The following is a 16,738-nucleotide window of genomic DNA, read 5'->3' as shown; positions in this document are numbered from 1 at the left end:
GAGCGTGCACGTCGATGTACGTATACTTGGGGTCCTCCCTCCTCTTCTCTCTTTCTCTTTCTCTTTCTCTTTCCGTCTCAATATTAGTTCTCTCCAGGCGTTCGCCGTTAACTTGAAGCACAATCGGAGCCGTTGCGCGAACGCGCGCCGAGTATCCGAATTAATAATACATCTTTGAAGATACATCCACGTCAGAGTAGAGCGCGCGCGTGAATGTGGGTCGAGTTGCTCGTCTACTTGGTCGGAGATACATCAAAAGCTTCGTTGATATACCAAGTGGCCGCTCGGCACAACCCCGCAGACCAGACCGCCCTCCCGTTCGCGTGTATGAGCGTCTCATTATTATTATCGTCTTACATGTGGTCCTCTGAAATTTTCAGGAAAGCGACGCTGAGAAAAGCGATCAGGACTTGGTCGTGGACGTGGCGAACGAGGTAAGAACTTTTTTCCTAGCTTCTTTTCATTAAAAAAAAGATATCTATAACTTGTCTATGTTTGTCTCTACTGATGCTTGCAAATATATTTATATTTGCTGTTCACGTTAATGAGACGTATCTTTGTTGCTTGAATACTTTGCATGTAAATTCCGAAAAGTGTAATAATGTATCGGCGGCAAAGTTGTCGAGCGATCGTCGCGAGATAATCTCGATGGGGCTTCTATTTGCTAAAAACTTTCTCTAAGAAAATACACATATTTATCTTGATCAGCATCGAGCGAAACAGGAGGGAGGGAGGGAAATCGCATGAATTAAGATACGTTGTCGAGTCTAAAAGAGCCATGCTGCACGCGTGGTAGAATTAAGTGCGGTATCGCATGCGTTTACTTGGAGGAAAAAAAAACTCTGATCTTTGCGTGTCGTGAAAGGAGGCGTCGTCACCGCACGCGAATGGGGAACACTCGGATCCACGTGAGAACGGCACCCTGGAGAAGCTGGGCGCACCGGGCCACGTTGGCGGACCGGCATCCGGCGCGGGCTCAGCATCCGTAAAGGACAGGCCGCCATCGCGCAGCGGCAGCTCCTCCGCCCGTAGTACACCGTCTCTGAAAAGTAAAGATGTAAGATCTCGCGGAGAGTAAGCTTACTCGGCACTGCGACCCGATCCAGTCGTGACTTCGTCGCTCACACATGCATACACACATATATATATATATACCCACATGCATGCACGTATACATACATCGAAATCCTCGCGAGACACGTACAGCCGATACTCTTCTCTCATGCGGTGCCCAGAGTCGCCAGACGTCCTCTTCGCAGCCTCCGCCTCTGCTTTGTTCGTTTCAGAGAGCGCGCAGAGTGATGAGAATGAGCGATCTACTACAAACTCACAGAATTACCAAAATGATTACAAGAAGGTTGATGAAATGTGAGGAAACGTATATCACGATTCCCGCGTGATCTCGGGAAACTATCCTCCCACGTGAACGTCTGGCGACTTGAACAATGTCGGGGCACCCTCACGACATGGACCGAATAAATTTTTGGCGACTCATTGAACACACATTCACTCGTTATTCACTCGTTCAGCCGTATTGAGGCAGCGGCTCTCTGCCGTCGCGTGCTTGAGAGAACGAAAACGTAATGATCGCGGCCGATCATTAGCTAGCGCCGTCAGCGAAATCGCGATTGACGCAGTCGACGAGCTTAGTACGATTGCAACATAGTGTCTGTGTGTGTGTCTGCAAAAGAGGGTGCAAACACCAAACGTGCGTTTGCCAGGTCGACAAGCCGGGTACACCTGTGGCGGCGGCGAGGGGCTCGCGCAGTTGTACGCCAACTATGGGCGGCATCCCTGGGCCCTTGCCATCGCGGGTCTATCATCCGCCATCGTCGCAGCAAACGCCACCGCAGGGTTATCAGGGCTTGCCATCCCGCGGCAATGAGCCGCCGCAGTCGCCCTCGCCATACAGCAACTTGCCATACGCGAGGCCCTCCATGGTGAATCACGACCCCGTATCTCCTTAGCCCTTACGTTACCGCGCTCTTTCATTGATCGCTTAATAGAGTCTCGCACACGGGCTTTGTACTATCATTTTACGTTGATGGAATTTTTTCTGGATAAATATCGCGCGCGAATATCGTGGAATAATTCATTTCGGATTGCCGCGATTCTACTGATCCCGGGAGGCTTCTGGGAGATTTCCATTTATGAACCGATTCCATAAATCTTCCGATTGTTCCATGTCACTCATTTTATTTTGCTCAATGTTTTGCTCGTTCTTGTGGATTTCATCCAGATGAAATAATCTGGACAGGTCGAGCTCGCAGAAGTCCTCCTGGGGTTGAAGCGTACTCGGTCTCGTGCCAAATTCGTGTCAAAAAATATTTCAAATCGGTAACGACGCTTGTATTTTAAGGCCATTTGTTTCGCATTTAGAAATCAAACGAACGAGCACATCTTTCTCGTTTGTGCTCTGCTTACCGTGATACTGAATGATTCTCTCTTCCACAGCTCGGATTCGACAGTCACATGAGGATATCTGCAAGTAACGGGCTGGGCAACATGACAGGCGGCAAACCGTATGTAATCTTACAGTTAACAATCCCATAAACTTTCCCAGATCTTTAGATTCCATCAGATCCTCTCCAATCTTTTGCATCACCCGCAGATCACTCTGCATTCGCGTATCAATAAAGTGTTGCTTTTGGCAGGGCCTACTCCTTTCATATGAACGGCGAGGGCCAGCTGCAGCCCGTACCGTTCCCCAACGATGCTCTAATAGGACCGGGAATTCCACGTCACGCGCGCCAGATTAACACCTTGACTCATGGCGAGGTGGTCTGCGCGGTCACAATCTCCAATCCGACCAAGTACGTCTACACCGGCGGTAAGGGTTGCGTCAAGGTTTGGGATATCGGCCAGAGTGTCGGCAGCGCCAGCATGAAACCGGTTTCGCAGCTGGACTGTTTGCAACGTGACAATTACATTAGGTAAGCAGTGAGAGAGTCGTGAATTCTACAATTACTTTTCAACTTCTTTCGGACCCCTTCATACGATCTGAAAGGAACCACGTGCGATTTGATCAAGTGAAACGTAGATAACGAGTAACCAGTGAAGTCGTACTCGTGGTTACTTAATTCAGACCACGTTCACAGAGAGGAAATACGGATTTCTCATTATATAGCATTTTATCACATTAAATAATCTTTAACAGTAAAGTCACCATCGCGAAGAAGAAATTTTTACTGTATGTTCCATCTTTTAGATCCGTGAAGCTATTGCCCGACGGTAGGACCCTGATAGTCGGTGGTGAGGCCAGCCAGCTGAGTATCTGGGACTTGGCGAGTCCCACGCCCAGAATCAAGGCTGAATTGACTTCATCGGCGCCCGCCTGTTACGCCCTGGCGATCTCGCCTGACTCGAAAGTCTGCTTCAGCTGCTGCAGCGACGGCAACATCGCCGTGTGGGATCTACAGAATCAGACATTGGTCAGACAGTTCCAGGGTCACACGGACGGGGCGTCCTGCATCGACATCTCCGCCGACGGGTCCAAGTTGTGGACTGGTGGCCTCGACAACACCGTGCGCTCCTGGGATCTTCGCGAGGGCAGGCAGTTGCAGCAGCACGACTTTTCGTCGCAGATATTCTCTCTCGGCTATTGTCCGACCGGTGAATGGCTGGCGGTCGGCATGGAAAATTCGAACGTGGAGGTCCTTCACGCCACGAAATCCGACAAGTACCAGCTGCATCTGCACGACTCGTGCGTACTCTCGTTGCGTTTCGCCTCTTGCGGCAAGTGGTTCGTCTCCACCGGCAAGGACAATCTGCTGAACGCGTGGCGTACGCCGTACGGTGCTTCAATATTCCAGGCAAGTACTCGTGCGCAAACTCTCTTGTCAAACGGATGGATCACTTGTACTTTTGTCTAGAAAAGCATCTCGATTCCCATGCAATTATGCCGTCAGACCTGAACAATGCTTTGGCGAATTTTTTAAATTAATTACATAAAATCGATATAATTAGTTTAATCAGATTTTTAAGATTTCTCGTCTTTCTGAAACATCTCGTGAATCGTGAATCAGATTGATTCACATATGATTGATAATTTATATTATCATATGTGTAAGCCTAATTTAAATATAACGGCAATTTCTTTTGTTAAATCTTGCAGTCTAAAGAGTCGTCGTCGGTGCTGAGTTGCGACATCTCCGCGGACGACAAGTACATCGTGACCGGATCTGGCGACAAAAAGGCCACCGTATACGAAGTGATCTATTGAATCAGTTGCCAGTGAAGAGAGGGACTTGCCTTTCCTTCCTTGATAAAGATTTAAAATTCACGAACTTCGTTAATGTGTGCGTGCTGTCCATTTTGCGAGGAAGAAAGGAAGAGTTCCCGAAAGTGGAAGACTCTCAGCAGCCTTAGGACCCTAGATCGTGCGACTGGTAACCGTGTACATATACGCATAACGCGATTCTGTACTGTAATGGAATTACGCTAGAAGAATGGAAAATCGATTGTACGTGGGTCTGTGTATGTATGTACGTATGCGTGTGGCTGTGTGTGTGTGTGTGTGTGTGTGTGTGTGTGCATGTGCACGTGCCGCGTGTACGTGCGAACGAGGATCAGCGGTGTATATTAATTTCGCGCGTGCGTGTCCCGATTTCGCGAGTGCACGTTCGCCGATTCCGCCGATTACATATGTATGGGATCACGCGCGAACGGGACTTTTGTTTGCCGCGCGTATACAACGAGAACACACGCGTTGACGATGGTCACGACGTTAGCGGAGCGGTCCGCATGCGCGTTAAAGTAAACGAGAGGAGCCTTCGCAAACGGTGATGTTAGATATACAACACGATTTTGTAGCTACGTAAACGTAGGATTATAACGCGCCTAAAGTGGACGGCCGATATCGCGATAGCGCGTCAGGATTTTAGTCTCGCTTGTACGCGAGGAGTCGCGCCCGTCGAGACATTGTTTCGAATACTTCTCATCACTTTTGTAGTCGCCGTATCTCCAAACGCGTCGTATCATGTGTTGTATGGGCACGAAAGTACAGAGGAATATATCTGAAAAACGTTCGGGGAGGCAGGTGTCTCGGAGGAGAACGCCTTCCACGCGTTGCATCTTCTTTTTTGGAAACTTGCGTTGGAGCTTTCATTATGCACGTTGTCGATGTAAAGTTAATCCGCTGTGAATAATGAGTATGTATCGCGCCGGATGACGATTAGGTCTTGAACTCGGTTCGGTAATTTCTAATTTCGATAAAGAAATTATGTGCTACGTCGAGTAGTAATTTGCCGTGTGGCGCGAGGCGACGGCATGTCAGCCGCCGTTCCCCGGGGCCGTCTCCTGATCCTGTCGGTGTCGGTGTCAGTGTCATGTACTGTCGCTGCTCGAGACAGCTCACGGCATGAACTAGTTTACGAACGACTACCTTTTTGCATCGTAAATATAGAACGATACCTACGTGTAATAATCGAATTTCTACGTGATATAGCGCGCGCGTATGCGTGCGACGACGAATGGCAGACACGGATCCCTGTACAGAGTCCTTGTACATATTCGACGATTGTGATTAACGATTATTAACGAGATAACGCCGGACACGGTGTGCTCTTTAAATATACCTATGTAAAGTACAATCCCGTGCACAATCGAAACAAAACTATTTCTCTACTTTAATTAGATGACACTTTTAATGCGCGGAGATCAATAGAGGCGGACTTTTCGCGGCTTTTAATCTGCCCGCATGAATATTTTTTGAGGTTGCGATCATCCTTACGCGAAGGAACATTGGAGCTTCTTACCATCCAATTGCGAAACGTTAGCGCGAAAGTGCGATTTCGTAAATTCTGCTTTTGATTGATCTTCGCCCGAAAATTAGTTGGAACGAAATTTCTCGACAGACGGACGAGCGCGAATTATAATGCATCATCAAAATGAATGCGCAATAAACTTGTGAAATTATACGGTTCTTCATTCTACATCCTTAATATGCGCGCGCGTGAAATATTCAAACCAAACGAGCTCCTCTCGAGCGAGAGGAGCGGATAGTTGTGTGTTTCTTATTTGACGACTAAAAATTATAGTTCCCGCGATTCTCGTCTTGCTGACGAACGTACGACGAATTGAAGGATTTGATTAACGCATTATACGTAGGCGAGATACGTCATGTAACTAACGATGACGTACCCACGCGAACCTCTCGACGAGATAAATAAGGGTCTATTCCATTATTCCCCGCCGCTGGATTTTTAGCAATAATAATATGTGACAATTGATACTATGATTTCTTTTATTGTCTCGCATCAAGTTGAATTTTCCCAATCACACACACACTCTCTCTCTCTCTCTCTCTCTCTCTCTCTCTCTCTCTCTCTCTCTCTTCCACTCTCTTTTACACTTTCAGTATATATGTATGTGACGAAAGAAAATAAAATCAATCGTTTTCGGCATCGAGTGTCTCACGCGCCTTCTTCAAACGATTCACGGTGGAATTCACGGTGACTGATCAATGACTCGCATTCTGTACAATAGAAAACGTTAATGCAAACAGTAATTATGCCCAGCGGTGATACTGGCCAGCGTGAGCGAAATATTATTTTCATCGACGAATGCAGATAACGGTCACTGTGTTTCTTTGTTCGATAGAACGTACATTACGTAGCGCGCGCCGTGAAATAACCGCGCGATTACCGTTATCGTGGAATGGCGGGAACGGGCGGCGAGGGGGGGTAAAGAGAGAAAGCGTTTTCCGTGTATTACTGCCGATCGTAGCGAGACGATTTTACTGTTTAATAATCAGAGATCCACGAATCGTACGCTATCTCGGAGGAAGGAGGAGATCCAAGAGCGAAGGAGAAAGTAAGTACAATAAAATGTATCACCCAGCATTCGCTTCCGATAATTTTCGATGTATTTACAGTTTACGTGTGTACAAGATCGTTAAAAACATTAAATGTTTATGCTCGCGTTTACGATAATCTATGCATGTATTTACATGTTTCTTTTGCGTGTGTACAAGATCGTTAAAAACATTAAATTTTTACAGGCTCGCTCTCCCCTTATTCTTTCTCACGTATTGCCCCGCGCATGCACCGAGTTGCGCTCTCTCTTTCTCTCGTCCGACTATCGTGTTCAAATACTCACTGACGTACGTATGTGCGTGCATGCGCGCGTATGTACAAGTAAAAAAATTCCATTAATGTCATTTATCGTCACGCGCCACTACAGACGGACACCGTGCACATCCACCCCTACATACAAATCATTACCAATTGAACGTTCGGATGTTTTGTCACTTCATTTCGTTTTTCCTTCCTTTTCTTTTTTTTATAAATTTTTTTATCCGATCATCGACACGATTTTGCACTCGTGAGTTCCGCGATAAAATCAAGGGGGTCAAAGGAGAGTGCTGATAAATATCTAAAGCAGTCCGTGAAAACGTAAAATGTTTCGGAATTTCGTCCGAGCCGCGCCACGTACGATACAATGTCTCACGCATGCATGCATACACATCCTCTCCTTGCGTTTCGTCCCACACGTGTGTGTGTATATATGTATGTATGTGTATAATATGTACAATCTAGAAAATACATAACGTAACTTATACTCTTAGATTAACCGATTTTACAGGAAATGTACATTACAAGGTGAATAGGGTGATACGCCGCATCTTGCCTTCGGTACTTGAATCGAGAAAGACGCTCGCGACGGAACTGCACTTCTTTCTTTTCTCCTTTTTCCTCGGGGAAGATGCAGGTAGCCCTTTCCGACTCTCAAACGGAGAAACACGTGTGTGTGTGTGTGTGTGTGTGTGTGTGTGTGTGTGTGTGTGTCACGTGCGCAGCATGATAGTAAAATGACAAGTGACCCAATGTGGAAAATCATTCGAATACTTTTCAGGAGGGGAATACTCGTGTAACGATGAAACCGATTTGCCACGCCTACGTTACGTAGACCTCCGCGATCTCCGCGAATCACTTTCGGTCTTGTACGTCTATCTAAGAATATAAGGGGATGTAAAAAGGGATGTCGTACAAAAATACAATACAAATCGTATTACGTCGCAGCTTACAGTCGCAACGAATCGCTCTAGTAAAATTTCTAACAAAGGGAAAGGAGAATTTATACTTGAAGCCAACGCGTTGAATTTTTCCGATTACTTTAAAGCTAATCGTCCGTCGTGCAGAACATTATAAAAAGTATCTCTCTCGAGGATGTGCTCACTAAGCGCGGTAAGAACTGAATACATTTGGTCGTAAAACTGTACGCCTCTAGCCGGAAATCGGTGCGCGTTTATGCGCCCCGACGTTCCGCCGGAAGATCCTTAATACTAAAAAAGGAAACAAGCTAACAACTCGTACGAATTGTTGAGAGTTATGGCAACGCATATGTCTCGTCGTGACGATCATTTGAGAAAAGAAAAGGAAATCGTTGCTACATTACATTCGTACATTGTTCGTAGTAGGAACAAAAAGGATTGGTAAAATGAGAACTTAAAAAAAGAAAGGAATAATAAAGTGCGAGAAAGATATATTGCGTTGCTCTACCCCCTTGCAATGTTGCCAGATTCTGCTTCTCGCTTTCGTATTCACAGAGAAAGCGATGCTGAAGTGATCCAGGCAATCTGGTGACTAGTCCTGCTTTTTGGTAACTTTATTTGACAGATGTGTACGGTGCAGTCCGATAGTGCAAGTCTGATGATCGCGATTATCCCGAGAGGAGACGTAGATAGACGCAAATTAATTGACGTACCGTTCCCATCGCTTGTATCTGTCATACGAGTTTACCGGAAAAAGCAGCAACCAGTGTCCACGTATAGAGGTGCATCCGAAACGAGAAATCTTATTAAAGAATACAATCAAGTTGGACATCCGAATACGCAATTCGTGCATCAATCTTTTTATTTCGTCCTTCCAGTTTCTTTTCTTTCTTTCTTTCTTTTTTTTTAATTAAACAATTCAACAACGATCAGAGTCTGGCAATTTTGCTGTTGCTACTCTGCGCAACATTTATGAAAACGTATTAAAGATTTTGCTTCCCACGATATATGTATATCTCCCTCCGCATTCTTATTAACGTACATTATATTTACAAGTCGCGCTAGATAAATCTATTTATGTGTATTATATTATCTTACTATTCTTAAGGCTAATTTAGCTTGCTGCACACACGTGACGTGGTCCATGTAACATATGAAGACACTGGGTGGTCAGTCGCTGTCCGAGCCCACTGGATTGATCTTTTTTCTTTTTTTCGCTTGCTTTGGGTTCACGATCTCTTCCTCCTGCGAACGGTCAGAGAAATCAGTCACCGATGCGTCATCAATTTCGCGACCGTAAACGTATAAAACACACACATCCTAATTACAATACATGCACATACGTAAATGTTACCGAAATCTACTAATTTCAAAATTTGGTTAAACGGTAGACTCGACTTACTTCGCTACTAGAGGTGCTGTCGATGTGATACCGCGGTAGTGGTCTTTTCATGTTGGATCTTTCCCTCGTGTTAGCACCAGTTTTTCTGTGTCCGCCCTTGCCACCACCCCCGCCGCCACCGCCGCCACCACCACCCCCTCCAGAAGAGGCGGTGGTGTGCTTTCTCGCAGAGCTGCTCGTTGGTGGTGGCGGCGGTTCGTTCTCCTCGTTGACCTCGGCCAGCGCAAACAGATCGCCATAGCTCTTCCTCAGCGAGTCGCTGCTGGCCGCCTGCGCTTGCTGTAACGCCCTTTGCATCCCCTCGGAATGGTACAGCTGCAGCTCCGCGGAGGACGTGCAGTGCTGACGTAATTGGTCCAGATGGCCGAGAACCTGCTCACCTGTGGGCGGTCCGGATTGCTGATTTTGCTTGGCACCGGAACGTTTCCGCTTGTTCGGGCTGGTCGCGGGGTAACGAGTACTGAGCAGATTGGCGAGCAATTCGCCGAGCTTCTCCTCGTAATCGCGACACCAGTAACGCAGCGCGGCCACAACGAACATGTCACCGTCGACTTTCTGTCGTGCGAGCAACTGTCGCAAAAGATCCAACGTCGGCCTGCAAATACACGATATAAGTCATACAATGCGATACATCGGGTTGTTTTCACGTAGAGAGAGACGACGCTTCCCACTTACTTCTCTTGCTTGAGCATGAACAGAATCGAGGTGAGTGCCTCCGCGTGGTTGCGGAACTGCAGCTTCGGCAAAACCGGCAGTACGTAATCGATAGGAAAGTCGTGCGCGAATATGAGCTGCCAGAAGCAGTATTGTTCGAAGGTCTCCCAGTTCAAGCTAGCCGTCAGCAAGCTGGTGAACGATTCCTTCTTCAGCATCTTCAGATGGCCTTGCATTATCTGGCAAATTAGGTCTTGCAACTGGCACGAATCCACGGTCGACACGACCAGGTGCAACAGCTGAACGTTCCCGAGAGCGACATTCTGAAATCCCATGTAGACGTCGGGCACAAGGTAGCACAACATGAATATGTTGTCTTCGTGGCAGAGCTGTAACAGAAATAACGCGTTATAAAGTCGCCTCAAATATTCAATCTACACCCGTAGCATCTCGAATACTTGCTCACCTTCAGGTCCGCGATTAGACACGCGTCCAACTTCTTGTCTCGGTGCGTGCAGAAGTCTTTGTATACCGATGCCTTGACATCATTCAACACGCTACTGAAATCAAACGGTACAAAGGTAAGTGTATTTCCTTCCTCTTCCTTTCTCTTTCTTTTTGCCTTCTGTGTCGCATGTTTGTTTCGTGCTAACCTCTGCTCGCCCTCCCTCTTTTCCTCCTCCCTGCCCCAGACCTTCAGGAAATACAGAAGCAAATATCCAATCCTCGCTTGGACCGATTGCATCTCTGCCAGTACCCTGGCCAGAAGCTTCCTCCTGGGATTCTCTTCCTTGCACAGTTGAAACTGATTTCGGAACATGACGAATAACGGTGTGCTTATGCTGTCAGCGAACGTTTCCTCGTTCAGATTGTCCGGCGGGAAGATCTGTGCCGTGATCTGCGGCGACAGGATAGTCGATGTGCAGTTTGCCAGGGAAGATATCGTATCGGTGTCGAACTCATTGTCCAGGACGCCTTGCACTATCCTCTCCATCGCTTGACACCTCGCTTCATTGTCGGTCTCCGTACGCAACGTCTCGACGTCGTTCCGCAACTTCTCCGACTCTATCTGAGGGAAGTGGCTCGCGATGTCCTCCTTCTTCACAACACAATTCGCGTTCTTCTGCTCGTTTTTCAACTTCACCGCGGACAGCGGCACATCGTCCTCGTCCTCCTCGTCCTCGACCTTCGTCACTATTCTGTGTGATAAGTCGGTGAAATTAATTCCACGCCTGAATCACGGGGGGCGATACGCGCGTTACCGCGACTTGAATGCAAGGGATAATGAACCTGAGAGGTGACTCCTCCTCCTCGTCACTGAAAGCCGGCTCTGAGTCCTGCGTGACATGATTATTCTCCACAGTCGAGTTCGTGGTATTCTCTGTTACGGTTCCTGGATTGTGCTCCTTGTTGATCTCTTCTATTTTACCTGAATATTTCAGAACCTTATTGCCTGCTTAAGGACACGATGTAAAAAGTTAGTAAGCGATAAATGTGCCAGAAGCTGAAAGGAGTGAATTGTCAAATTTCTTGTTCAAATAATCTTGGAGAGAGAGAAAGAGAGAGGCATGCTCGGTATATTTCGGTAATCGTTTATATGCAGAGGTGCGAGGTGCCGTGAATAGAAAGACCACATGCAATATTAATGACGATGACAATTTTACCAGGTTCTGTGTTCGGTGGCAGGCAAAACTCCTTAAAGGTCTCCCGTATCTTGCTTCTCAGTTCCCGATCCAGCTTCGGACTATCGAATAACGGATATAAGCTAGGCAAAACACGCTTGTCCAAAATTTGTCGTAACGACGAGAATATCCCGTTTCTCACTTTGTCCGTTAGCGCAGGGTAAAAGTTTGGAATTATCTGTGAGCAAGTATCAGAAACACGGTTTCAACAATTGCGAAAAACAAAATGGTAATAATAACCCTTAAATTATAAATATATAAAATTTGCACGATTTACCCTGCATAAAAAATCTAGAAGTGTGGCAGTGACGGGTGGATGAGACCTCATTGAATTGTGCATGACGAGGATCGCCGGCTCGATGTTCATAATGTTGTCTTTCTCGGGTTCGAAGAACAGCCAGTCGTAGAACAAGGCCAGTTTTGCGTTGCTGGCGGCCACGTTGGAGGTGCACGTGGTGAAAAGCCAACCTATTACCGCCCACCGCGGTATGATATCGGAGCACAACAGCTCGTTCGTCGGGTGTATCACACCGACGATAAAACGAATGAGATCGCACCTCAGCGACTGCGATTCAGGCGTTGCCAGGTACTGCCTCTGAAACCAGTCCTGATAGCGCTTGTGATTACCGAAACGGACGTTGCTCGTGAGGAACACGAGTTTCCTCTCCATATCCGGCGTCAGGCGAGACTGCAGGAATCTCCTGGAGGTTCTCGTCTGTAGCAGTTGGAGGACGCCGTTGAAAGTGGGGCAAAGGCTTTTCGGATTGAGCAGTATGTCCTTCCACAGCGCTTCAAACTCGGATAATCTTGCCACGTTTTGCAGCAAACGTACCAGATCCCTGAAAATGTAAATGATTTTTACGTTATTGATCCGTCGGAGCCTGCTGATCGTGTGGAAACGCGTACCTTCCGATAGCCATGCAATCTGTCATTCGTTCCCTTATCAAAGACACTGTAAAAGTCACTTCCTTTTGCCGCAGACCAGCCAAATGAGGCGCATTGTGGTCTTCTATTAACCGCAAGTACGTGTACACAATTGACGCTACTAAAAAAGAGTATTTGTCCAACCAAGCTCGATTCTCTTGAAAAATGTCTAAGAGCGCGTCAACTAGAAACAAGTTTTTCTGGGAGATATCACCGCCCGCTGCGTGCCTCAACAAACTCAAACAAAGATTATCCACACTAGTTACACTAGTCCGTATTAGTTCTCGCAGCAACCATAGCAGCTGACTCCTGGTGACGTCGGTTAACTTCAAGTATTTCTCCAATACTAATTGATTGAGGTGGAGCAAGACAACGGCGAGGCCGTCTCGCGTGATCAACGTCAAGTCCCTGTAACTCTTGGCTGAGTTCTGCGGATCTGTCAAGATCGCCACCAGCAGCCCCAGGGAAACCTCCTCGTGCGTCTTGTCCTTGCACACTGCATTGTTCAGCGTATCGTGGACCTCCTTCTCCGAGAGTCCCACAATCAGATTTTGCAGCATCGAATGGCATCTTTCCAATTTCTAGAAACATAGCGTCAGGTTTTAATTGTGTCAACTTTAAATGGTTATATAAAGGGGCAACAAAAATAAAGAAAATTAGCAAAAGATGTTTTAGTTCTTATTAAATAATTCAGGAAAATTATGGATCACCGGATCATGGTAAACCGCGATTGCAAAATCACGCTCATAGGACCCAGAGTTCCTCGCGAAGCTTGAAAAGCGTGAAAAAAGAGTGAATCGCGAACGGCAAAGGGAGAAAGAAACCTGTCAACGCGCTGCCACGGGCCGCGTTCAAATTCGGAGCCGGAACGCGCGTTCACGCATGTGGCGCCGCGTCTTCATCAACGTGCGCGACCGTCGCAACAATGGCGGAGGCCCTCGCACCCGATACGTATCCAGTGACTATTTCAAATATTTATGTTACCTCTTCCAGCTCGTCCTTATTCTCGATGCGGTTCGCGTTGAGTAGCCGGGGCGTGGGAGTCTTCGGCTGCTCCATCGCTCGCTGGCTATGCCGCGATTAGCCCGTGAACGTTAATCAAGGCCCCGTCGAGCCCTCAGCCCTCAGCCCTGTGCCCCTGGCTGCTTGTGCTCGCCTCCGTGCATCGTGATCGTCTCGCTGGCCTGCTCGCTCGCTCTGTCTCGCTCCCTCTCTCTCTCTCTCGCTCTCACGCTCGCGCCGTCCGTCTCGCTCGCTCCCTCGCACTCCCCCTTTCTCGCTCTCTCCCACTACGTCTCCCCTCTCTCTTTCTCTCTCTCGCTCGTACGCCGTTCGCTCGCCTTCTGCCGCCCTCTGCCGCCCACTCCTCGTCACCGTCTGTGCTCTGCGCGGACTATCCACTGTGTTTATTCCTCGCTTTACCACAGACCTCCCCGACTCCGTGTACCGATGCGATTGCGCATTGATAGATGCGCCCAGTCGCCGAGAGGGCCCCGCTTCGTGTCGGGCTGTTCCCACCACGGCACCCGGTGATCATCCTCCGCCAATCAACGCTCACCAGCCCGTATACATGATGCGCACGGAGTGGGGATACACTAGAAAAGTAGTATCGCTCGTACAGGACTGGCTTCACAGCTGTTCACAGCGGGCGCATAGGGGTGACAGGACTCATTGCTCGCTTCATTGCGTGTCATATGAGCCGAAGTCGCAATGCAACATGTGATCGAGCTCTCGCTGCTCCGATTGATCCTGCGAGTTTGCTTAGCAAACGTCGACTGAACTTGATTTCTTTTTGCTGTTCTTTGATTAACTTATCCTTAATTGTTAGATAATAATTTATAAATATATTATACTTTGTTTTTTAATTTAAATCTTGTTAAAGATTTAATGCAATAAAAGCGGTGATTTTATATGCCGATTGCCAGCGATGCTAGCGAACAGAATGGAGACTGTGAAGTGTTAAAGGGGTAATCCTCCCTTTAACGTCCACTTATGGGAGGTCCTCGGCTTCTCCCTCCGCTCTCGCACGACTTTTCCGCCCTAGGAATTTTTTACCGGCTAATCGTCCAGCGAACAATGGAGCGGATAACGGAAAGTATCTTCATGGTGGATTACGTTTTGCCTCTGCGCCGTAACAGGGGCAAGCTTTGTGCAATTACTGCGAAGTGTACGACGAGTCGTGAACTTCGTCCTGCGTTCGCCACGCGTTATTAATAAGTATATGTAGGAACGTCATAATGAGACGCGCGGGAACTTTCGCGGTTCCAAACTCGCGGTTACGAAGTCCGTAAACGAGATGAGAATTGGAAAATAGTTAGGAGTCACACGTTTGTTGCGTTATGAAGCATTCACGGAAATCATATACGCTCCACGTACACGCAAACGCATGCATGCGCTAACACAAGTTATTCAAGACTTCTCCGTTGCGAAAGAAGAAAGCAAGATCCATTATTAATATAGGATGGTGCAATTAAATATTCTTAATACAAGAACTTATTTTAAAATTATGAAAACAATTTTAATTATGAAATTATGAAAGTAAATATCAAAATTTTTGACGAAGATTTTATATTTATAATTTTTCTACCTTATTATACACAAATTGCATAACAATATGGCTCAATAAATTAAGTTTTTCTTTTTATATGCTGCTCCCTTGAAATAAAAAAATAAAATTCCAGAATAAAAAAAATGTCGTAGGATAAAATAATGAGCATCACTAAATTTTGAGGCGCTGAGAGCGCCATTTTCTCGATTTGGTAGAGCCGGACGTGTCCGTTGGCAGTGCTGCGCATGCGCGGGCGCATGCGCACACGCGCCAAAGCGGAGACCAGCAGGGCTAGCCGCCTGTAATCGCATTGGGCGTCCCGGCCACGCTTTTCTCGTTTCCTCGTTTCGTGAGCGTCTACGCGCAGCGCCTTACGACGCGGCGCGCCCTGACTGCCTCCCAACAACGGGAACGCGAGCTGTGGGTTTCCAGCCTGAAGCCCATTTCGGCGGCCCTCGGCCTCGTCGAAGACGGCGCACAAGCGAGTCGAGTCCCTGGATTGCTCGCAGGACGGACGACACTTCGCAGCCGCTTCGACACCTAACCATGAAATTTCGTGCGACGAGACGTCCCTCGCCCGAGAGGGATACCGCCGGCGCGATGCGCTCGCTGGTGCCTCGCGCGAAATTTCTCGAGATCGACGAGGCCCGCCGCCATTTTTCCGCGACGGTGCGCGATGTAACGGGAACGAGTGTTACAAAGCACGTAACACCGGACGCCGCGTGCCGCTGCTTTTACATAATGGCTACATTCGCAGCCACGTAGCCCCCCCGACGTTCGTCGGCGCTTCTCTCTTCACGTGATGTAACCCTGCGGCGTGGAACCGTCGTGGATATTCCGCGCGCTCATCATTTAACGTCGCGCCGGGTTATTTACATTGTAAAACGCGTACGCGAGAAAGTCTCGCTGGATACGCTCGCGCTGACGTCAACCGTTGTCGAACAACAGCAGGCAAAACGGAGAAAAAACCGCGATACGCCGCGACGATACTTATTGCACGTAGTTTCCAGTCTTCCGGTTCTCCCGCGGATATCTTTATCAGATACGGAATCCGCGAATTCGTCAGTGAGATAAATCCGATTTATATGACGCGCCGACATCGAAATTACTCGCTAAAATGGAAACTCGCGATTCGCGTGGGGAATTTGCTACGTCGCGATTGAGCGTGCAACTCAATTCGGTTTTTATCGATGTAGATCGGTGTTCTCTCTCTTCCTCTTATAAATTATATCGCGAGCGCAATGTGCAAAAAGCAAATGTACGCCGATCTATTTCTGTCGGTTGCATTACCATTAACCGATACGCATCATCGCTCATAATAAAACGTCGCTTCTGCTCGCGTGCACGAGACGATGCGCGCAGCACCGCCCGGCTCTGCGGTTCCGAGAGAAATGACCGATCAACCTGAGTTGAGTCCGCGAGTCGTAATACGCTTGCCGAGAATTCGACGGGACGCATGCGCGCGAGCGCGACGTGAATAGTCACGTCAGGATCGTACGAGATAGAGGAGGAAAGGAAGGAGGGCACTGGACGTA

At 47.8% G+C, this 16,738-nt stretch overlaps 2 protein-coding genes across 11 annotated transcripts in view; one reads left to right on the top strand and one right to left on the bottom strand.

Moving 5' to 3' along the window:
• Positions 1-6,232, top strand: part of LOC105274469 (protein groucho) — a 58,701-nt gene extending 52,469 nt beyond the window's left edge. For 4 of the 6 annotated variants that reach the window (XM_026973744.1, XM_026973743.1, XM_026973748.1 and 1 more), the window contains exons 10-16: positions 381-434; positions 866-1,057; positions 1,722-1,940; positions 2,455-2,522; positions 2,655-2,933; positions 3,209-3,812; positions 4,115-6,232. In XM_026973744.1, the coding sequence (XP_026829545.1) occupies positions 381-434; positions 866-1,057; positions 1,722-1,940; positions 2,455-2,522; positions 2,655-2,933; positions 3,209-3,812; positions 4,115-4,222 (1,524 nt within the window). In that variant the 3' untranslated portion in view covers positions 4,223-6,232. The remainder of the gene's footprint in view (positions 1-380; positions 435-865; positions 1,058-1,721; positions 1,941-2,454; positions 2,523-2,654; positions 2,934-3,208; positions 3,813-4,114) is intronic. The other 2 variants (XM_026973745.1, XM_026973749.1) reach the window with 2 other exon arrangements.
• A 610-nt stretch (positions 6,233-6,842) lies between these two features.
• On the bottom strand, positions 6,843-14,118 carry LOC105274470 (integrator complex subunit 3). Of its 5 annotated transcripts, none has more exons than XM_011330630.3 (10): positions 13,640-14,118; positions 12,638-13,236; positions 12,009-12,570; positions 11,714-11,909; positions 11,340-11,505; positions 10,703-11,248; positions 10,516-10,606; positions 10,071-10,438; positions 9,396-9,990; positions 6,843-9,238 (listed from the first exon to the last, which is right to left on the bottom strand). In XM_011330630.3, exons 1-10 carry the CDS (start codon positions 13,712-13,714, stop codon positions 9,164-9,166), a joined length of 3,273 nt encoding a protein of 1,090 aa, XP_011328932.2. In that variant the 5' UTR covers positions 13,715-14,118; the 3' UTR covers positions 6,843-9,163. The 5 variants fall into 5 exon arrangements, with proteins under 5 accessions (XP_011328932.2, XP_011328931.2, XP_011328933.2 ...); XM_011330629.3 differs by having other exon boundaries at positions 10,516-10,609; positions 13,640-14,117; XM_011330631.3 differs by having other exon boundaries at positions 10,516-10,609; positions 11,340-11,478; positions 13,640-14,115.
• Positions 14,119-16,738: the final 2,620 nt, after the last annotated feature.

Source organism: Ooceraea biroi, chromosome 11 (assembly GCF_003672135.1).
Source record: "Ooceraea biroi isolate clonal line C1 chromosome 11, Obir_v5.4, whole genome shotgun sequence".
In the NCBI taxonomy this organism is placed as follows: domain Eukaryota; kingdom Metazoa; phylum Arthropoda; class Insecta; order Hymenoptera; family Formicidae; genus Ooceraea; species Ooceraea biroi.
This window is presented reverse-complemented; position numbering and strand designations above follow the sequence as displayed.